The sequence below is a fragment of the Danio rerio genome, chromosome 17, assembly GCF_052040795.2.
Source record: "Danio rerio strain M-AB ecotype USA chromosome 17, GRCz13ab, whole genome shotgun sequence".
Lineage (NCBI taxonomy): Eukaryota > Metazoa > Chordata > Actinopteri > Cypriniformes > Danionidae > Danio > Danio rerio.
The window spans coordinates 5,353,358-5,376,060 of NC_141037.1; the positions used below are offsets into that span (position 1 = coordinate 5,353,358).

The 22,703-nt window shown below is 36.1% G+C and overlaps 2 protein-coding genes across 7 annotated transcripts in view; one reads left to right on the forward strand and one right to left on the reverse strand.

Moving 5' to 3' along the window:
- klhl10a (kelch-like family member 10a) lies at window positions 1-11,535 on the reverse strand. Of its 6 annotated transcripts, XM_087290012.1 has the most exons (9): window positions 11,102-11,535; window positions 8,611-8,699; window positions 6,204-6,693; window positions 3,970-4,386; window positions 2,454-2,651; window positions 2,205-2,354; window positions 1,851-1,967; window positions 1,653-1,744; window positions 1-232 (listed from the first exon to the last, which is right to left on the reverse strand). In XM_087290012.1, exons 3-9 carry the CDS (start codon window positions 6,690-6,692, stop codon window positions 88-90), a joined length of 1,608 nt encoding a protein of 535 aa, XP_087146138.1. In that variant the 5' UTR covers window position 6,693; window positions 8,611-8,699; window positions 11,102-11,535; the 3' UTR covers window positions 1-87. The 6 variants fall into 6 exon arrangements, 5 of the variants coding, with proteins under 5 accessions (XP_087146138.1, XP_087146139.1, XP_087146136.1 ...); XM_087290013.1 differs by lacking the exon at window positions 8,611-8,699 and having other exon boundaries at window positions 6,204-6,784; window positions 11,186-11,523; XM_087290010.1 differs by lacking the exon at window positions 11,102-11,535 and having other exon boundaries at window positions 8,611-10,309.
- Window positions 11,496-22,703, forward strand: part of si:zfos-364h11.1 — a 17,490-nt gene continuing 6,282 nt past the window's right edge. Inside the window, exons 1-9 of the mRNA NM_001444631.1 lie at window positions 11,496-11,755; window positions 14,268-14,426; window positions 14,813-14,956; window positions 17,124-17,267; window positions 17,654-19,468; window positions 20,731-20,901; window positions 21,316-21,480; window positions 21,926-22,096; window positions 22,457-22,618. Of these exons, the coding sequence (NP_001431560.1) occupies window positions 14,278-14,426; window positions 14,813-14,956; window positions 17,124-17,267; window positions 17,654-19,468; window positions 20,731-20,901; window positions 21,316-21,480; window positions 21,926-22,096; window positions 22,457-22,618 (2,921 nt within the window). The 5' untranslated portion in view covers window positions 11,496-11,755; window positions 14,268-14,277. The remainder of the gene's footprint in view (window positions 11,756-14,267; window positions 14,427-14,812; window positions 14,957-17,123; window positions 17,268-17,653; window positions 19,469-20,730; window positions 20,902-21,315; window positions 21,481-21,925; window positions 22,097-22,456; window positions 22,619-22,703) is intronic.

Genomic DNA, 22,703 nt, shown 5'->3' on the forward strand with positions numbered 1-22,703 from the left:
ATTTTAGGAGTAAAAAAAACAGTAGATCAATTTTTTTTTTAATCTGCGTTTAATGATATGTCACAGCACTGCTGCTCTGATGTGTCCTCATTCTTGGTTTGATTCATCAGACTCTTCCTCCAGCATCGGCAGAGAGTCTCTATCAAACACATACTGCAGGCATTGAGGTAAGCCAGAGATCACACAGCAGCTCAGAGCACTTCGGGAAATGTTCATGTCACACACTTCCACCCTGCACAAAAACACAGAAAGGCATATAAAGAGACTATTTTAATATATTAAGGCCTATAATAATACTTTCAGTTGAATTAAACACATCAAACTATTATTGCATTTCATTTTACTAGACTGATTTGTGTAGATTAGATTAGATTCAACTTAATTTTCACTACACATGTACAAGTATAGAGCAACAAAATGCAGTTTAGGTCTAACCAGCAGTGTGATCGCAGCAGTGCAGGATACAGGTATAAGTTATAAAGTGCAGTTATAGAAAACGATGGTGATATTTACAGATGGATGTATTATGAAACATGATATACAGGTCATATGAACTAGATGAACATAGTGTACAGGTTGCTATTAATAATCGGGGATATGCAAATAGATATGAAAATAATATACAGGTTGGTATTTGCTATAAACAGGAATTATAAAGGGATATGTAGACGTGTAAATCACTAATTTACAAATGTATTTGAGCTTGTTGACAGTTTATATGCACATAAATACATGTGTGCATCATGAGAGTGGGTTAAAGAAACTCGCTTGAAGGAACTTGGATCTCCCGTAGAGTTGAGTTTTACCGTTATTGAATCCATTCAGTTGATATATTGGGACATCTTAGCTTAGCTTAGCATAGATCATTGAATCAGGTTAGACTGTTAGCATCTCGCTCTAAAATGACAAAAGAGTTTTTAAATGTTCCTATTTAAAGCCGAGCAGCGTGTAGTAGCAATGATATCATGCAGCGCCCTAATATAGTTCTGAATCATCCTACAAATGTTTGTCGCTGGAAGATTTTCTAGGTTTTCCTTGAGTTTCTTGATTATTATGCAGGTTTAACACCGAGCCATATCAGTTTAGAAATAGAAACCTTTCGTTTTCCATTGGTCTTAGTACAGGATTTAACTATAGAAGAGTCCAGCTTTAGACAGGACAATTATCGAAACTCCTCTGTCATTTTTCAGCAAGATGCTAATAGTCTAATTCAATTCAGTTATCTATGCTAAGCTAAGCCAGACCTGCCAGACCTAAAAATGGGCTAAATGAGTAAAAAAAAAATGATTCCGAGGATGCTTTCTCACTATAATCGATCCGCTCCTGAGTTTCAATCGAGCCGAGACCACCTCTTTCAGGCGGTCTCGGACAGATTGTTTTGGCACGGATCAGAGCTGGATTCACATTCACATATGCCAAATGAACCGCGCTAATGGGGGAAACGCACCAGGTTCCATAACACATGTCTAGGTGTGAAATCACCCTACCTCTTATATGAGCCTATTTAAAAAAAATGGTTTAATGAATTAATGAAGATTTTATTCAAAGCATTTAGCTTATTAACACCTTTTTACACAATTGGGTAACAACTGATTTACAGCCGTTGTGTCAAGCTGATTGCAGGCAAACTGCAGTGTGTTTGTGAACATTACCATTCATTTGTACTCTGGTTGTAAATCTCCACATCAGAGCAGGTCCTGAATCCATTAAACCCACCAACAACTATCAGCTGATCGTTCACAACCTGTGTGGAGTTTGGAGAAAACAAATCATTACTTGTAAAATCTTTAATGTGGGAATCTTTAACGCTGCATATTCAGCCAAACCCTCATTAGATGACTGTACTTCACCTCAATGCCGAAGTTGCTGCGTGTGTTGATCATAGATTCGATGTCATGCCAGGAGTCAGTGTGAGGATCGTAGGCCTCGACACTTCGCAGACGGCTGGAACCATCAAATCCACCAACCTTAAAACAAAGATATGCATCTCTCTGTTAATATAAAGCGTTTGGTCTATGATATTCGGCTTATTTTGTACATTCATTAGTGCTGTCAAACCATTAATCACATCTGTAATTTGTATTTATATACAAATCTTTTACACACATTCATATCTGTCATGTACATATCTGTATAACACTTATCAGTCATCATACACCACACTAAAATAACATTTACAATAATAATAAAGCAATTATACTCACAGCATAAATTAGATTCCCAAAAGTGATGACGCCGACTCCACTGCGGCGGGTCCTCATGGGCTCAATGAGGCTCCACTGGTTTGTTTCAGGATTGAAGCTTTCAGCAGTGAAAAGACACTCAACCCCCGTAAAACCACCGCAGATGTAAACCTGCCGAACACACACAAAACCAACACACTTTCAGCATTGATGCCATACAACCTGTACAAGACAAAGGTTTCTGCAATAATCGGGGGTAAACATGCTTACCTTGCCGTGCAGTGAGGTGGCGCTGGCGTCGCTCCTCCGCTCACTCATGGGTGATATCTGTGTCCACTGATTGGTGTTTTTATTGTAGCACTCTGCTGTTTTCAGGCGTGCATGTCCATTAAATCCACCAATGGCATAAAGGAGGCCGTCCAGAACAGCCACACTGACATAACACCGCCGTTCATACATGGGAGCCACCTGTTGTATAAAGCACAAACAAACTTAGTACTTACTGAGTAAGGTGAGTATTCCTGCATACAGTGGCCATGTTGATAGGAAAGTAAGCTATTTTCATTGGACATCACTTGAATGGTAAATATTGTCCCTTGCTCTGCCAGTTTCTGCCCGGCTCCTAGCCTTGCCGGTCCCATTCCGGCTACTGGCCCAAGCCCAAGCTTTTTGCCTACCAGCCCCATTCTTCCTTTCACCCCTATTGGCCTCGATCCGGCTCCTAGCCCTGCCGACCCATTTCCAGTTCATATGCCTGCCAGTCTCATTCTAGCTCCTAATCCTACCAGCCCCATTCTGACTTCCAGCCTCATTCCAGCTGCTAACCCTATCTACCCCATTCTAGATTCTAGCCCTGCTTGTCCCAGTCTGGCTCCTAGACCTACTGCCCCTATACTGGCTTACAGCCCTTCCGGCTCCATTTTGGCTTCCAGCCCTGCCAGTCCCAGTTCAGCCTCCAGCCCTGCCGGTTCTCCACCAGCCTCAAGCCTGACCAGTTTCCCACCAATCTTCAATCCTGTCGCATGTCCTCTTGGGGTCCTTCACTGGTGTCATCAGCCATCCCACCATAGGCTTCACCTTGAACTATCATCATGGCTGTGGTCTGGGTCTCATCAAGCGTCTCCTGCACCAAGTCTCCATCTGGTCCCCTTGAGCTGTCCTGTCATCTCTCTGGTTCTTACTCCTCCCAGGTCGCATTGATCTCTCCAGTCATATCCCTGGCTTTTACCTTCATCTGGTCCCTCCTGTCATCCCCCTGGCTCTTACCACGCACTGGTCCCTCCTCTCATCTCACTGGCTCTTACCCCTGTCTGGTCCCTCCCATCATCTTTCTGGCTTCTACTCCCATTTGGTTCCTCCTGTCATCTCCCTGGCACTTGCCACTGTGTTGTCCCCCCTGATCCCTCCTGTCAACTTTCTGGCTTTTACCACTGTCTCGTCCCTCATGTTGTCTTCCTGACTCTTACGCCTAACTGCTCCAACCTGGTTCCTCTTGTTCCTGATTCCTCCCTCCATCAATCCCACCCTGGCCTCCTCCTCTACCCTTTTGTCCCAAGTCTACCTCCTAGTTCCTCCCGCCATTGTTCCATCCCACCCTGGTCCTTTGCCCTTCTCTATTTGTTAACATAATTTTTATCAATCTTTTTAGAACCTTATGTTAATATCATATAATACCATAGACTGTGTTAAGTTTCTGATAACTTAGATAAGATAACCTATTAGGTTTTTAGACAATGTTAAAAAGCAGTAAACAAAAACTACTTTAGATAGATCAGAAACAACTCACCTCATGCCAAGTATGAGTGACTGGATTGAATTTCCTGACGCTGCTGAAATAATTCTCGCTGTCAAATCCACCAACAGCGTAGATAAAGCCATCGAGGACGGCCACGCCATGATAGGCTCTGGGAAGCTCATTCTCCACAGTCACATCTTTCCAACAGTTCGCTCTTGTGTCATATGCCTCAATCCCATTGGTCGGATTGCCAATGCTCCACCCGCCAATGGCCAATAGGACCTCAGAGGGCATACGTTGGCGTGTCATATAACTCACGAGGCCAGAGCTGGTGGGTTCCACGTGGAGGTCAAAAATGACCTTCATCGCATTGATGATAATAAAGGAACAGGCCTCATTCTCCAACACCAGAGGATTATTCCTCACATTGTTCATGAAGTACTCTGGTGACATCAAGCCCAGTCGAACCTAAAGCACAGTGAGGAGAGGAGTTACAGCCTTATCAATCTCTGAGAAGACTACAATCAATAATGAACTACAGGAATATGTAGATTTTTAAAGGCAGACAGGAAATATTAGTTACTTTTTTGAATGGCAATACAATATAAAAGTCAATATAAAACTTTTAAGATTCTCAAACTATTTTTTTGGCAATTTATTCCATGTTTCCCCTGGATTGGAATCTTCTGGCAGGGTGGAAGGGGATGGGTGCACTGTAAAACATCTTTTAGTTGAATCAAACTTATCTAGTCATCTCAACTTACATCAACCAATGATTCATTAATTTTCCTTCAGCTTAGTCCCTTATTTATCAGGGGTCGCTACAGCAGAATGACCCGCCAACTATTCCAGCATATGTTTTACACAGTGGATGCCCTTAAAGCTGCAACCCACTACTGGAAAACACCCATAAACTATGGCCAATTAAGTTTTTTCCCTAATTCCCCTATAGCGCATGTGTTTGGACTGTGGGGGAAACCGGAGCACCCGGAGGAAACCCACGCCAACACAGGGAGAACATGCACACTCCACACAGAAACACCAACTAATCAAGCCAGGACTCAAATCAGGGACCTTCTTGCTGTGAGGCGACAGTGCTAACCACTGAGCCACCGTTTCACCATACATCAACCAAACTGACTAAAAACATCAGACTTTGTATAACTTAAAAATTTTTGTTAAAACCTAATTAACATTTTAAAATAAGTTAAAGAAACTTAAAAATATTTGTTGACTTCTTGTCATTGCATTTTTACAGTGTGTGGGTTTGTATGATGGACCACTCAATATTTCTACTCAATATTTCTCATTATTAGCAGAAAAATTTGTGACATTGTTCTCTAAAGACATTGTTTTATAATTCAGAGCAGGGGAGCCCAAACTCTTCGTATCAAGGGCCAAAATCCAAACACATTGAGGACTGTAGGCTGCAGGTAAATATAGAAGACTGTATTACAGAGTAGCCGATTATTCTAGTAATTTCCTTAAGAGTAAATAGAAAACATTGATTTATTCATATCAGATTAACCATTACATTATCATTTTGTATATTTTATAATTATATTACAATGAAAAGAAGCAATTCTATTTATAACACAATGTAGCTCAATGCTTAAATTAATCTGATCCAATCACAATATTTAATAATTTAATTCAAGCTTGCTTTTTTTGTAGCTCAACAATAAAACAAACAAACTAAAGGTTACATTAAATTAGAAATGACCATCTATAGTACAGGCAACCTCCCCCTGACCCTCTGCATTCTGCAGATCTGCATTCTAGTCTGTACTAGTCTTATGTCCTATCTTGGAAATAAAATTCCTTTACATTTGTTCAACACATTTCTGTACATGTAAAACTAAGTTGCTTTTTATTATGTATCCTCACTATCATGAGAATGCAGATACTATTGGGGCCTCAGGGTAACTCTGGTGTCCATACTTGCCAACACTTCTGTTTTTCCCAGAGTCTTATTACTATTTAATAAACCCCTCTTCCTCCAAATGTTGGCAGGTATAATTGGATCTAAACAAACTGTTTGTTTAAAATGTGATTGAATACAGGAAACTGCTGCAAGAAATCTGGAAGATTGTTAGTTAAGGCAGAAATGACAAACTACTGATATTTTTCTTTCCCTGTTTTTAGTATATCTCAGAAATCTTTCTTGTCATTAGAAAAAAACTCAGATAAACATAAATGGAGTGATTATTGTCGATGTAGCAATAAAAATAGTGAGAAAAGTCTCACAAAAAACACACAAAAGTGATTAACAGAATGACTCTTACCCTTGAAAGAAGCGCAGTGATGTGATTTCTCCTGTTTTCTGGTTCATGATTAATCCAGCGGAGAATTGCCTCAAAAACCACCTCCTCCTGTTTAACATTCAGCTCATCGCGACTGATCATATTCTCAAGCAGCTCCAGAGGAAGTTGTAGAAACTCCTCGGACACTTGCTGAACCTCCTGGAAATGCTGTAAGACGTAGAACTCGGCTTTGTGGTGGAGTTCTGTGCAGGAGTGGAAACGCTCAGTGAACGCCCAGATGCCGATGCAGTTCTGCAGGGAGAAGTTTGCCTCCAGGAACTTGCAGCAGGCTTCAGTTAGACCTGAGATTAATAACTGATCAGCCGCCACTAAGAGCTCGCACACGTTGTCTTCAGTAATCTGGACGGGTCTTGCATAGGCGTGTTGAATAATCAGAGACATGGTGTCCGACGACATTTCAGGGAAATTGAAATGCTGCTTTGGTTTGGTCCACTGTGTGGAGAAAAGCATCCTGTGGAGCACATTTAAACAGTGTTGCTTTATGAAGATACTTAATTTCATTTAGTTTGAAGAAAACCCGCATGAAAACTCTGAAAACTGGACTGACACCGTTTCAATTTACTAGAACTTCTATGTTAAGCTGCTTTGACACAATCTACATTGTAAAAGTGCTTCACTGTAAAACCCAACAGGCAACTTCATCAAGTGAAATGAGTGTAGTGAACTCAAAACTGGCTGGAAGTTAATTTTACTCATTTGAAAAGAGTTTTGACTTTAGTGTTGAAGGTAATGAGTTAAACACCTCATTACTTCAACTTAAATGGAGTAAGTTCACAGTACTCGTATAAATTAGTTTAACTAAAATAGTTTGTAGTAATCGGTTTCCTCAAATGTTTTGAGTTGCTTTAACTTATTGGGTTTTACAGTACTCAGCTGGTTTGAGTTCTCCATTTATTGGGTATTGCTGTGCTCATATTCCTTCGTTTACTCAAATGGATTAAGTTCAGAGCAATCATTAGCATTATTTTTTTAACTTAAATGGTTTGCTGCAATCGGTTACCTCAAATGGTTTGAGTTGCCTTAACTTATTGGGTTTTACAGTGTGGCAATATAAGTGTATTATATTCATTGATTTAGTATCCAAGATGCAGTTTGTACCAATTTTGGTGGAACTTTTTTTTTTTGTGTGATTTCCAACTAATTTTACGATCTAATACAAAACCTTGAAAGAAACATATTTGCATAAACCCTTTATATCAAATTTTTATATCAAATGTAGAACTGTTTCTACGTTTTCCAATTAAAATATCAATCTTTAATGACATCAAACTAGGGATAGGCGATTATGGCAATCTTGATTAATTCTTTATTTCATATTAAACAACAGCGATATACAGTTGAAGTCAGAATTATTAGCCCCCTTAAATTATTAGACCGCTTGTTTATTCTTTCCCTAATTTCCGTTTAAGGGAGAGATGATTTTTCCAACATGTTTCTAAACATAATAGTTTTAATAACTCATCTCTAATAACTGATTTATTTTATCTTTGCCGTGATGACTGTAAATAATATTTTACTACAAATTTTTAAGATGCTTCTATACAGCTTAAAGTGACATTTAAAGGCTTAACTAGGTTAATTAAGTTAACTAGGCAGGTTAGGGGAATTAGGCAAGTTATTGTATAACAGTGGTTTGTTTTTTAGACTATCAAGAAAAATATAGCTTAAAGAGGCTAATAATTTTGTCCCTAAAATGGTTCATAAAAAATTCAAAACTGCTTTTATTCTAGCCAAAATAAAACAAATAAGACTTTCTCCAGAAGAAAAAATATTATCAGACATACTGTAAAAATGTCCTTGCTCTGTTGAACACCATTTGGGAATTATTTAAAAAAGAAGAAAAAAATCGAGGGGGGCTAATAATTCTGACTTCAACTGTATATTTCAGTATCAGTTGTTTATTCTTACAGATTTAAAAGAGCATCCCAACAGTGACTGAAGCCACAAATTAGAGGCTCCATTAAACAGCATCACCTATTTAACCTGACCTAAAATTCTGTGCATCTCTAATATCCACACACTTCTAGATTCCCATTGTGGCACATTTCTGCTGTGTGATTGGCTCCTGGATTAATATAGAGTAAAAGTCCAGAGCTTATCATTGTTATTAACATCAATTATATTGCGATTCGATATATAATACTAATATTGTTTATCGGCCCAGCCCTATATACATCAAACCACAGTTTTAACATGTATTTCTATTGTAATCACCTAAGATGTGATGAACTGTCCTTATTAAACACAACAACACAAAAATGTATCATTAGAAAATGAAATAACTTGAATATACACATTATTAATGTAAATTATGAACAATTTTGGACCTAAAACCTAAATAAGACATTGTGCGTGGGTCTGATCTCACCTGAAATAAGGACTGCAGCCACAAAGAATGATCTTGTGCACTCGAAACACTTTCCCGTGAACATTGATGTCGACGTCTGTGTGCTCGCCCTGTAAACGGACTTCATTGAACACCTCAAATGCTGGGTCCATCATTTTTGTGCTCAAAATTCACAATATTTCGACTCAAACTGAACAATTCTGACTGAAGTAATGCAAAGTTTTAGAGTCAAGTGAGCTGACAGGTTTAGAATGTCGATGACATCAGAGCTTGTTCCAGACATTCTAAATCTGATGTTTAAATCTGGCCTGACTTTACTGCATTCAAATCATAACAGCCTTAAAACAGACACACGCTGACATTAATGTTACATTTTAATCATTACCATTACATTTGAACTGTAATTAATGGATGATTAAATATTGTAACAAATGTTGCCAGGGGAATATTAGTGTTTTGGCTGTGTTATGAACCGTTTTCATAAAATAATAGAACAAAATAGACTTAAAAAATAAATTTTCACTCTAAATGTCAATTTTTATTGTTTGTTTGTTAGACTTTGTTAATCCAAAAGGGAAATTCACGTCACAGCAGAGCTCACCATGCCAAAAATAGAATTTTAGATGTAAAAAATTACATGTACAGTTGAAGTCAGAAGTATTACTCTTCCCCCCCCCCCCCCCCCTGAATTATTCTCCCCTCTGTTTACTTTTTTCCCCAATTTCTGTTTAACAGAGAGCAGATTGTTTCAGCACATTTCTAATCATAATAGTTTTAATAACTAATTTTAGTCACTGATTTATTTTATATTTGCTATGATGACAGTAAATAATATTTGACTAGATATTTATCAAGAAACTTCTGTACAGTTTAAAGTGACATTTAAAGGCTTAACTAGGGTTACTAGGCAGGTTAGAGTAATTAGGCAAGATATTGATTAACAATGATTTGTTCTGTAGACTATCGGAAAAAATGTGCTTAAAGGAGCTAATAATTTTTACCTTAAAATGGCTTTTAAAAAATTAAAAACTGTTAAAGACAGTTCAAAGACTTGCTCCAGAAGAAAAAATATTATCAGACATACTGTGAAAATTTCTTTGCTCTGTTAAACATCATTTAGGAAATATTTAAAAAAGGAAAAAAAATTCAAAGGCGGGCTAATAATTCTGACTTCAACTGTATATAAAAGAACAATAATGATAATAAAATTACATTCATCCTGCACACCTTAGTTTCAAACAACTAGTGTAGTTAAAGATGCCTTTTATTGAAACTATAATGAAATGCTAAACATTCTTTCATTCATTTTGTTTTCAGCTCACTTTATTAATCTGGGGTCGCCACAGTTTAATGAACCGCCAATTTATCCAGCATATGTTTTACGTAGCGGATGCCCTTCCAGCCGCAACCTGGGGCTTCTCATCTCTGGGAAACATCCAAACACACTCATTTACCATGGACAATTTAGCCTACCCAATTCACCTGTACCGCATGTGGCATGTGTTTGGACTGTGGGGAAAACCGGAGCACCAGGAAGAAACCCACGCGAACACGGAGAACATGCAAACTCCACACAGAAATGCCAACTGACCCAGCCGAGGCTCGAACTATAGACCTTCTTGCTGTGAGGCGACAGCATTAACTACTGTGCCACCATGTTGTCCTGAAATGCTAAATATTAAAACAAAATTTTTCAAAGTAATAATGACACCAGATTTAAGGCATATTATATATTCATTAAATGTTTCCAAAGCATTTGTTATAATCAGGCAAATGTAACCTTTGGTTTAACAATTGAAAAAGAATGAAACAAAAACTTATGCAAAATATCTTAAGTAAAAAAAAGAAAATGAGTTACTCTGCTTCTCGGAATTTATACCAAGTATTCCCATACGTAAATCTGATATTTGGCCAGACAAGATCACATATAAAATAATAGTTAAATATTTGGACATAAATGTACATTTGTAATTCCCGTGGCTGCAAAAAAAAATGTTGTAAATTGACATTTTTTGCAATATTTTGAAATATATGTGCATATATGACAGTTATGTGAACTCAAAACATTGACACGTAAGGTATGTGCACTTTGCATCGTTCCATAGGCTATATTACATTTCATGACAACATTCTCACTCAATTCGTTTTCTTGAGCCTGAACAATATAGTCTCAATAATTGCAACCTTTAGTTGAAAAGTAGAATTATTCAGCATAATATATTTGTAATAGATATTTGCAATCTGCCAGCAAAAAAACAGGGGTTTCCAAACTTGGTCCTGGAGAGCCGATGTCCTACATAGTTTAGCTCCAACTTCCTTTAACACACCTGCCTGGAAGTTTCTAGTACACAAGCTTGATATAAGCTGGTTCAGGTGTGTTTAATTGGGGTTAACCGTCCTTCAGAATTGAACTCAGTGCAATGAGTTTGATTCAAATGCAGTACGTTTATCTCATCACTAGAGGTCGGTCTGTTCATTCCTGTCATAATTTATGATGGATCTGAAAAGAAACCTTTTGCCCATGTAGATCTGCCTGGATCCAAAGCTGCAGTCTCCCCCTCCTCCCTTTTGCATACTTATACTATAATACTTATACTTATATTATGTTCAGGTTGTTGTTGAAGATGAAATATAACACGATTTAAACATGTTCGTTGGCTAGATAGTGACGATTAACAGTCGTACAAACATCTTTACCGAAGCCTCTCTCTACTTGACGGTTGGTCTCGCGCGTCCTTCATGTTGTTTATTTATGCTTTTCACCTGCTTTTGTAGTTTTAATCAAATTCACGTCAAACGCGCCATTAACATAAATACTCATTGTTGTAGCTTTTATTTTCTCTATATTCATTTAATAAATGCGCAAGTCTTGTGACTGTCAAAAAAGTCTGCAGACGCCCCATAGAGACAGTACACCTGGCTGCTACGTCATGTGATTTCAAAAGTGAAACGGTTTTTTCCAGATGCCATTTTGTAATATCAAGGACGGTACACGTCGACAACAAAAGAGAAAGTTTGTAAATAATGTAGATTAGTTTAAGGACAGATCCGTTTATTTTGCAATTTGGAGGCATTATGATCCGAAAGAAGTTTGTGTTAGATGTCTTAGGTTGCTGAGACAGGAAAGTCTGAACTGGCACACTTCCTGATTCATTCTCACGCACAGGTAAATCAATCCTAATCAAACGTAAAGGTATTGCTCAAACGCTTTAGTCTCTTCTAAATACTTAATTGTTTCTTTTAACGAAACTCATAAATACGACAATTAAAAAAGAAGCTAATGATGTGCTAATTCGTGTGACTCTTGAACACAAACGGTCTTATTTTGCATGATTAGGCTATATTTGTAGGAGATATTTCAAAAAAATATAGCATATGGGTCAAAATGATCGATTTTTTTTCGTTCTCAAGTATCACTATATATGCAGTAAAGATTTTATGGAGATATTTAGTAATTTTCCTACTGTATATGTATCAAAACTTAGTCTTTGATTTCTAAAGAACATTCTCAAGCAGTTAATCTAGACATCTTTAAATGCTACTATACCACACACGCACACACAGATATTTAAATAGTTGTATCTCAATTAAATATCCAACCAAAAGCTTTCAGATGATGCATAAATTCTGCTCTATTTAAAAAAAAAATCGACGACTCTTGTGACTAGTTTGTGGTACATGATCACAAATAATTGTTGTTGGTCTAAATGTGAAAGGTTAACATAGTTAAAGGTTAAAAGTTTAAAATTGTTTATCCTAAAGGCCATAGTCCTGAAGAACACAACAGATTCAGACACAGCTTGTATATTGATACTAGGAGTTACAAAACTATTGGCAGGTGATTTATCCACACCTTTAATATATTTTAAATATTGTTTGGAGTGAAAACGAATAGAATTGTTTCATGTTTGATTATTCCTCTTAAATGAACAAAGATAATTGAAGACTTTAGATGCAAAAACCAAGTTAATAATCTATCATACATATCTTTAATATTATTCTTCCATGTCGGTTTGTATAATTCATAATTAGCATTGATATAGTGTTTTCCTTTTTATTTATTTAGTTTTTATTATTATTATTAATTTTTTTTGCTTATTCTCATTGCTTTGTTTGCTGAACTTTATTTATTTTATTTTATTTTTCACTCTTTTTGTTTCTTTTCTTTTTCTTCGACTCCTCCCCTTCATTTTCTGTTTTTTTATTTTATTATTTATTTATTTATTTATTTATTTTTATTATTATTATTTTATTAATTTTTGTTTATTATTATTAGTTTATTTTCTCTTTTCCTCTCTTTCCCCTTCTACTTACTACTTACTACTATTATTATTATTTATTATTATTGTTATTATTATTATTATTATTATTATTATTATTACTTGTCCTCTCCCTGATTTCCCATCCTCCCCTTTCCTCGACATCTTTGTCATAAATGGTATTACTTTTATTTTTTGTTATCATTATTATTATTGCTGTTCTGACTTGTCCTGTTATCTTTTCATTATCATTATTACAAGTATTCATACCATTATCATTATTAATCTTGCAGTTGTTGTAGTTGTAATGGTAGTAGTTGTAGTAGTAGTAGTAGTAGTAGTAGTAGTTGAAGTAGTAGTCATTGTAATAGTATCGATTGTTATTGAGTAATTGTTACGGAGATTATAGAAGTTGTAGTTCATGTAGTAGTAGATGTCATTGGTATAGTAGTAGCAGAAGTAGTAATGGTGTGGTTGTTACAGTAGTAGTAGTAGTAGTCGTTGTTGGTGTAGTAATATCAGTAGTAGATGTTGTTGATGTAGATGTAGTAGAAGTGATTGTAGTAGTAGTAGTAGTAGTAGTGGTAGTAGTAGTAGTAGTAGTCGCTGTAGACATTGTTGTATTAGTTGTAGCAATAGTAGTATCAGTAGTGGTAGTCGTTGTAGTAGTATCAGTATTAGTAGACACTTTAGTAGTAGTAGTCGTGGTTGTGGCTGTAGTAGAAGCAGTAGTAGTTGTTATATAAGTAATTTTCTGTAGTAGTAGTTGGTGTAGCACTTGTGATTTATTATTATTGTTATCAGTTATTACTGTTGTCCTTTCTCTCTTTTTACTCTCATATTTACTATCATACATTAATAAGCATTGTTGTTACTCCCTACCTCTGACTGGTTTCTTTCTATATGTTTTATCTGTATCTGTGACACTTGCTTCCTTTATTGACTGTTATTGTTCCTAATGTATGTACTCTGACCTGTCCACCAAGTTACCTTTACATGCATACACACACTCACACGCACACACTCACGCACATACCAGTACCTGACTATATTGTTGATGTTTTTGTTTTGTTTTTGTTTTGTTGCTTTGTATTTGTTATCTGTTGATGTTTTCTTGTATTTGTATGATTTTTGCATATTCTAATAAAAAAAAAAAAAGATGCAAAAACCTCTAATTGGCGTCTGATTTTTTTCTCTAAAATTAGCATTTTTATCAGGCTCCTGTGTGTATGTTCCATAATATCACTTTTATCGCAAAAAAATAAGCCTTTTTCCTGGTCTTTAATGTGAAATATCTCAACATAAACGAAGGAGGCTGAGAAAAATGTTCATTTTTGATGGAAATTTTAGACGATATTTAGAGGTTTTTGCATCTGAATTCTTTTTATTAGTATTTCTTTTATTTTATTTGTTCTGCAGTTCTTTTAAAATGAGTGTCTGCGAGAAGAGAGAGAAGGAGGAGGATGTGCACATACACAAACCAGCATCTCCAGAACCCAGCTGTGTGTCTATAAAGAGTAACAGATCTATCCTGAGCCCTCCTGAATTCAGTGACGGAGCAGTGACATCTGTCCCTGAGTGAGTTTAAAAACTTTGATTTAACTGTATATATATATTGAGTGAATGGCCATTTACATATCTTGCATATCTCAATAATGTACATTACATATATGTGTAGCTAGGTCATAAACTTGCTTCAAAACTCTAAGGACAGTTGTAACACTCTGACTTTGTGTGTTTAATTTAAAATGATCGTCTTGTCCTTTTTACTGAAAACATATCAGTTGTATTATTAATTGGTGCACCTATGTTTGTATCTTGTATTAAAAGATGACCAAACTAGTGTATTTCTATTAGTCTGTGTGTTATGTAGTAAAATAAAAGTTGACCCCAGTTTTCCCTAGCAGTTTTAGGACTTTGTTGTCAAAACATTTGAAGAATGAAGATATGAAATGTTCTTGCAGCGCTGCCTGTACAAAGAGTCTCTATAAGGATGTTCAGACACACAAAACAAAATCTTCAGATCTCAGCTGTGTGTCTATAAAGAGTGACAGATCTATCCTGAGCCCCCCTGAATTCAGTGACGAAGCAGTGACCTCTGATCCTGAGTGAGTTTAAAATCTTTGATTTAACTGTATGTGTATATTGATTGAATGGCCATTTACATATCTTGCATATCTCAGTATTGTACATTACACAAGTGGCAACCTCCCGCTCTCCCTCCCGAAGCCAATACGGAAGTAACTGAAACTGCAATTCATCGAAAATCTGCTTGTCCTGGCTCCATAATAGAGCACATTTCAATTGAGCCCACTGTTAGAATGGCCAACTTTACAGCAGAAAAAAATGTGTTTTCAGTCTGTTTGAAAGGTGTTTCAAAGCCTTCGTATCCTCCCAAATCATGCATTTTTTTCGGTTTGTAGAAGAAGAGTTTATTTCTTTTAAAAAAATGAGTTTTTCTCCCTGTAGGATATAAAAAAAAATTCAAGTTTAATGTTTTAATAACTTTTGTTTTGATATTTCGCGTACATTCATGGCTTGCGATGCCGGTATGTGCCTTGTCTGTTAGTTACTGACTGTAATTTAATGTACTATAAAATTGTGATTTTTTAATTTAATTTATATGTATATAAATATATATATATATATATATATATATATATATATATATATATATATATATATATATACACAGTTGAAGTCAGAATTATTAGCCCCCTTCGATTTAATTTCCAAATGGTGTTCAACAGAGCAAGGACATTTTTACAGTATGTCTGATAATATTTTTTCTTCTGGAGAAAGTCTTATTTGTTTTATTTATTTTTTATTACTTTACTTTATTACTTTATTTCTTATTACTTATTTTTATTTTTTAATAAGCTACAACAATGAGTATTTATGTCAATGGCGCGTTTGACGTGAATTTGATTAAAACTACAAAAGCAGGTGAAAAGCATAAATAAACTACAAACATGAAGGACGCGCGAGACCAACCGTCAAGTAACGTTAGAGAGAGGCTTCGGTAAAGATGTTTGTACGACTGTTAATCATCATCTAGCCAACGAACATGTTTAAATCGTGTTATATTTCATCTTCAACAACAACCTGAACATATAAAGACGTGTTTTGAATGTCTACAAATTATTAGCCTCTTTAAGCTATATTTTTCTTGATAGTCTACAAAACAAACCACTGTTAAACAATAACTTGCCTAATTCCCCTACCCTGCCTAGTTAACTTAATTAACCTAGTTAAGCCTTTAAATTTCACTTTAAGCTGTATAGAAGCGTCTTAAAAATTTGTTGTAAAATATTATTTACAGTCATCACGGCAAAGATAAAATAAATCAGTTATTAGAGATGAGTTATTAAAACTATTATGTTTAGAAACATGTTGGAAAAATCATCTCTCCCTTAAACGGAAATTAGGGAAAGAATAAACAAGCGGTCTAATAATTTAAGGGGGCTAATAATTCTGACTTCAACTGTATATATATATATATATATATATATATATATATATATATATATATATATGTATATATATATATATGTATATATATATATATATATATATGTATATATATATATATATATATATATATATATATATGTATATATATATGTATATATATATATATATATATATATATATATATATATGTATATATATATATATATATATATGTATATATATATATATGTGTATATATATATATATATATATATATATATATATATATGTATATATATGTATATATATATATATGTATATATATGTATATATATATATATGTATATATATGTATATATATATATATATATATATATATATATATATATATATATATATATATATATATATATATATATATATATATATATGCATTTGTGGCAGAATTTTAAAGCAGTTTAATGATTTAAATGGTTTTTAATGGACATTACGACATTCAGTGCGATTATGCATGACTTTACAAAGAGCTTATGACCTACTAACTACGGTTTGCCTAAAGAGCATGTGGTGCATGTGGTCTCCTAAGTGAGCACAAATTTAGTTACAAACTAGCTAGTAGTTATTAAGCCCCGATAGTGTGGACTTTATGTTCCACATCTTATGTCTGTATCTTATTTTGAAAGATGACCAAACTAGTGTATTTCTATTATTCTGTGCATTATATAGGAAAATGTAAGTTGCCACCCAGTTTAGCTTATCATTCAGAAGTGACCAAATGCTGTCAAACTACTTGAAATATGGAGATATGAAATGTTCTTTCAGCGCTGCCTGTAAAAAGAGTGACTTCAATGATGTCCAGACACACCAAGCGAAATCTCCAGAACCCAGCTGTGTGTCTATAAAGAGTGACAGATCTATCCTGAGCCCACCTGAATTCAGTGATTTAGCAGTGACCTCTGACCCTGAGTGAGTATAAATGCAGTAAACAAAGATGTGTTTTCCGGTAGTCCATCCATGTTTGACATTATACAGTGTGTCTAAGTATATTTATTTTAACTATTCATGATTGTCTACCCAAAGAAAAAGGCCTATAGCCTTTAAACAAACTACCCAGGAAGGAAGAGCTCAGATATAAATGTAGTATCTCTGAGCAAAGCTCCTGGATTAAATGGGCTAGATTTAAATGATTTTAACTCCAATTTATATCACATAAGTTGTTTTAGGTGCTGGCTGATTTGACACTTTAATGTAAATGTGTTGTAAATTCAAACCATAGTTAAGAACATGCTGTACTAAAAATCCTATCTTCATGCATGTTTAAAATTGTTCTGCTTATCTCACTGTTTATGCAGATTAAAGACAGAGTATTTGATCAGATCAGTGATGCCCCATCAAACCCTCATCAGACAGAGTATCAAAGATCAACACAAAACCTGCATGAAAAACAAGTATGAGAGATTATTTGAGGGAATCAAGCTAGAAGGGAATCAAACTCTTCTGAACAGGATCTACACACAGCTGTACATCATAGAGGGAGAGAGTGAAGGAGTGAATGAAGAACACGAGGTTTTACAGATGGAGAAAACAGCCAGAACACAAGACACTCCAATCTACTGCAATGACATCTTCAAACCCTTACATCAATCAGAATATAAGGTGAAGGACAAAATCAAGACTGTTCTGACTAAAGGCATCGCTGGAATTGGGAAAACCGTCTCTGTGCAGAAGTTCATTCTGGACTGGAGTGAAGGAAAAGCCAATCAGGATGTAGATTTGATGTTTGTGCTTCCATTTCGAGAGCTGAACTTGATTAAAGATCATCAGTACAGTCTTCACAGACTTCTGCTGGACTTTCATCCTGATCTTCAAGATCTGCACTCACAGATTTATGAGGAGTGTAAAGTTGTGTTCATCTTTGATGGTCTGGATGAAAGCAGAATGACGCTGAAGTTTTCAGACATTGAGAGAGTTAGTGATGTGAACGAGTCTTCATCAGTGGATGTGTTGATGTCAAACCTCATCAGAGGAGATCTGCTTCCCTCTGCTCACATCTGGATCACCTCCAGACCAGCAGCAACTAATCAGATCCCCTCCGAATACATCAGCCGTCTGACAGAGATTCAGGGCTTCAATGAGTCTCAGAAGGAGGAATATTTCAGGAAGAGAATCAGTGATGAGCATCAAGCCAGCAGAATCATCTCCCACATCAGAAGAACCAGAAGCCTCCACATCATGTGTCACATCCCCGTCTTCTGCTGGATCTCAGCCACTGTGCTTCAAAACCTCCTGAATCAAGATGACGGAGCAGAAATCCCTCAAACTCTGACTGAAATGTACATCCACTTCCTGCTGACTCAGATCAGCATGAGGAATCAGAAGTATGATGAGAGAGATCGAGAGAAACTCCTGCAGTCCAACAGAGACATGATTGTGAAACTTGCTGAACTGGCTTTCACACAGCTAATGGAGGGCAATGTGATGTTCTATGAGGAGGACCTGATTGAGAGCGGCATTGATGTCAGGGATGCCTCGGTGTACTCTGGGATTTGCACTGAGATATTCAAGGAGGAATCAGTGGTTCACCAGAGGAAAGTCTACTGCTTCATTCATTTGAGCTTTCAGGAGTTTTTAGCTGCATTGTATGTGTTTTACTGCCATGTCAATAATAAATCACTGAAGTTGTTTCAGAAGGAAGGATTTCTGGATAAGCTACTTAAGTCATCAGTTGATGAATCATTACAGAGTGAAAATGGACACCTGGATCTTTTCCTGCGGTTCCTACTGGGCATCTCACTGGAGTCTAATCAGAGACTCTTACAGGATCTTCTGAAACAAATAGAAGACAGCTTAGAGACATTGAAGAACATTACACAGTACATTAAACACAAACTCAAGGGTCAGGAACCTCTCTCAGCTGAACGATGCATCAATCTGTTCCTCTGTCTGCTGGAAATCAAGGATCAGACTCTCTACAGAGAGATTCAAGAGTTTGTCAAATCAAACAATGACTCGGAGTATCTTCTTTCTCTATCTCACTGCTCAACAATCGCCTACATGCTTCAGATATCAGAGGAGGTGCTGAATGAGTTTGATCTGAGGAAATACAACACATCAGATGAAGGGAGAAGGAGACTGATTCCAGCTGTAGTCAACAGCAGAAAAGCTCTGTAAGTACTAATGTATGCAGTGAAACTTTTCTTGCACCTTTTTTTCTGGGTAACTTCAGAATTAGAAGGTCATTGGAAGTTTTAGGTTTAGTCAAATAATGTTTTATGACTTAACTCTTTCGAGTTTTAACTGTATTTAAGCTTAGTAGTAGATTTTGGGGATGCTCCGATCGATCAACCGGAGATCGGTATCGGCCAAAAATCACATTTAATGACTCGGTACTCGCCAGTCTGGCCAATCTTATGAACTAAGTTCTAAATTGAACGCAAGAGTTTGTTTATGAGTTTACAAGCAGACGTAGATCTACATGCGCACTTGGGTTATACAGATAGCATCACTACAACATGTGAGGAGGTAAATGATGCATGGAGGCATAAATGATCATTGCATACGGGTCACAGCAGTTAAAATATATACAAATGTAGTGCGACTTCTGTTTATACAGTTTATTGACACACATGATGCTTTCTTTGTTTCAAACATTGTATATCCAGTGTTTTGAGCTACTGTGTTGTGAGACAATGCAGCCATGACAAGGGATCAGTACTCAGTATTGGCTGCAAAAATCCTGATCGTGCATCCCTAGTAGATTTTAAGGAAATTTTTATTTATAAACATCTCACTAAATCAGTGGTCTCAAACTCATTCCTGGAGGGCCACAGCTCTGTAGATTTTATCTCCAACCACCTCCTTACAACTGCTTTATAGTGTTTAGTAGTCTTGAACACCCTGATTAGTTGGATCAGCTGTGTTTGATAAGGGTTGGAGCAAAACTGTGCAGAGCTGCGGCTGTCATATATATATATATATATATATAATATATATATATATATATATATATATAATATATATAATTCTGACTTATTTATATACAATAAGCAGTAAAGCTTAATTAGTGGTCTGTAAAGCTATATTAGTGGGCTAATGTAGATAGAATTTGAGGGTATTGGGGATATAGCCTAAGAATATCAGCAAAACATTTTTTCAGCCTTCATCATGTTGATATAACTAACAGCAGTGTCAAATACATTATATGGCGATATTCAATCCTCTGTTAGAAAAGGTTACAGGCAAACAGTTAGCAGGAGTGTGTGAGGGCAGTATCCCCCCTAATAAGAAACATTTGTGGATTTCTGATGAGTCCAGGCAAATAATAATAGAGTCCATGGCAAAAGTGGCTAGAGTCAGGTGGCTCATGGGCACTCCCGCTGTAGATGGTAACATTTTTCTATACTGAACTTCATTTCATCCTCGTTTACAGGCTTTCTGACTGTAATCTCACTGGTCAGTGCTGTAAAAGTTTGTCTTCATGTCTACAATCCCCAAACTCACTAAGAGAGCTGGACTTGAGTCACAGTTATCTGCAGGATTCAGGAGTGAAGATGCTCTCTGATGGACTGAAGAGTCCACACTGTCAACTCAACATACTGAGGTAAGAAAGATGATGAAAGTAACATGTATATGTTATCAAAAGTACCCTTTTTTCATACAAAAATTGTTTTACAACACATACAATTTTGTCTTTTATTACAGTAAAATATATGAACTGTACCTGTAATTTTACCTGCTCAAAGAAAACACTCTTTTTAAATGTGGCAGAGCACATATACGATAAATCACGACAGTAACTAAAAATGACTATGATCCATTACTGAATCAATGCATCTGCATCTGCATCTTGGTGCATTGTAGAAACAATTCATTTCGACACTCCATGTTATGATGTACTGAAACTTTACTGACAACATAACATCAAATTGAACAGAATCAATGACATGATAATCAGAAGACTTGGGACTTCCCTGATGTGAACCCACCATCTACTTTTTTTCATCCTATGTTATAGACTCATTGCCTGCAGTCTCACTGGTCAGTGCTGTGAAAGTTTGTCTTCATGTCTACAATCCTCAAAATCATTGATGGAGCTGGACCTGAGTCACAATGACCTGCAGGATTCAGGAGTGAAGCTGCTCTCTGATGGACTGAAGAGTTGTCAACTCAACACACTGAGGTAAGAAAGAAGGATAAAGATTTGTTTGGGTATGAAATGAAAAAGACCCATTGCAATGGTACCTAATCTGAGAGTTTGTATTAAATCAGCAGAACGACATAAGATTTTGGGATTGTTGTTTGGGATTGATCTGTTGTGTTAAATATTCTTTGGTCTTCAAAACCATAAAAAACACTGATGCTAATTTAACCATTGAAAATATCAATGTACAGAGTTTTGACATGCTTGCTATATTATATGTGTATTTATGTTTTGCTATGTATTTCTGCATGGATGAAAGGGCTATAATATATTATAATATCTTAGCCTTATTTCTGTAGATTATTCAGATTTACTCCAGATGGTAATTTAAATATTATCCATTTGAATGTTATCAATACTAGGTTTAGAAAATAAAAGACAGCCACTTCATCTGTACTAAACAATATTTCAACCTGTGTTATAGACTCATTGCCTGTAGTCTCACTGATCAGTGCTGTGAAAGACTGTCTTCATGTCTACAATCCTCAAACTCACTGATGGAGATGGACCTGAGTCAAAATGACCTGCAGGATTCAGGAGTGAAGCTGCTCTCTGCTGGACTGAAGAGTCCACACTGCCAACTCAACATACTGAGGTAAGGATGATTAAGTTCCACATGTTTATGAAATCTGATACCTGATCTTTAATATATCACCAAATACCAGTGCACCTTAAAGAATCCGAGTTTGTACAAGAAAATGATTTAATCACTGAATAAAATGTCAAATTTGCTAAGAGTGATGATGAACAGACACGATTGCTAAGTTCAGCTAGAGTAACTCTGGGTTCATTCAACTGTGTATAAGTGGTGTACTGAAGCAAACAGTTACAGGAGATGAATGATAAAAATTAAATGCATATTCTGTCAACTGATTTTTCCAGTATGAAATAAGTTGTACAATGACTTTCAAAGTCAATTAAAGAGATGTGATGTTGAGTGTTTGTGTGTGTGTAGGTTATCTGGCTGTATGGTGACCGAGGAAGGCTGTAGTTTTCTGGCTTCAGCTCTGAGTTCAAACCCCTCACACCTGGAAGTGCTGGATCTGAGCTACAATCACCCAGGACAATCATTAGTCAAGCTGCTCTCTGATCCAAACTACAGACTGGAGAAACTCAAGTATGTTCAATATGTGCACAATGTAATGTTAAAACTTCTTTATATCTACACTAAGTCCAAACCCAATTCTACCCTTAGCCCTTTG

Coding starts and splice junctions, on each gene's coding strand:
- klhl10a (XM_087290010.1), bottom strand. CDS start 8,744: ATGATGGACCCAGCATTTGAGGTGTTCAATGAAGTCCGTTTACAGGGC. Junction 2,355..2,453: donor CCACCTCACTGCACGGCAAG/GTAAGCATGTTT, acceptor TGTGTTCGGCAG/GTTTACATCTGCGGTGGTTT. Junction 1,968..2,204: donor TTGGGAATCTAATTTATGCT/GTGAGTATAATT, acceptor CTTTGTTTTAAG/GTTGGTGGATTTGATGGTTC.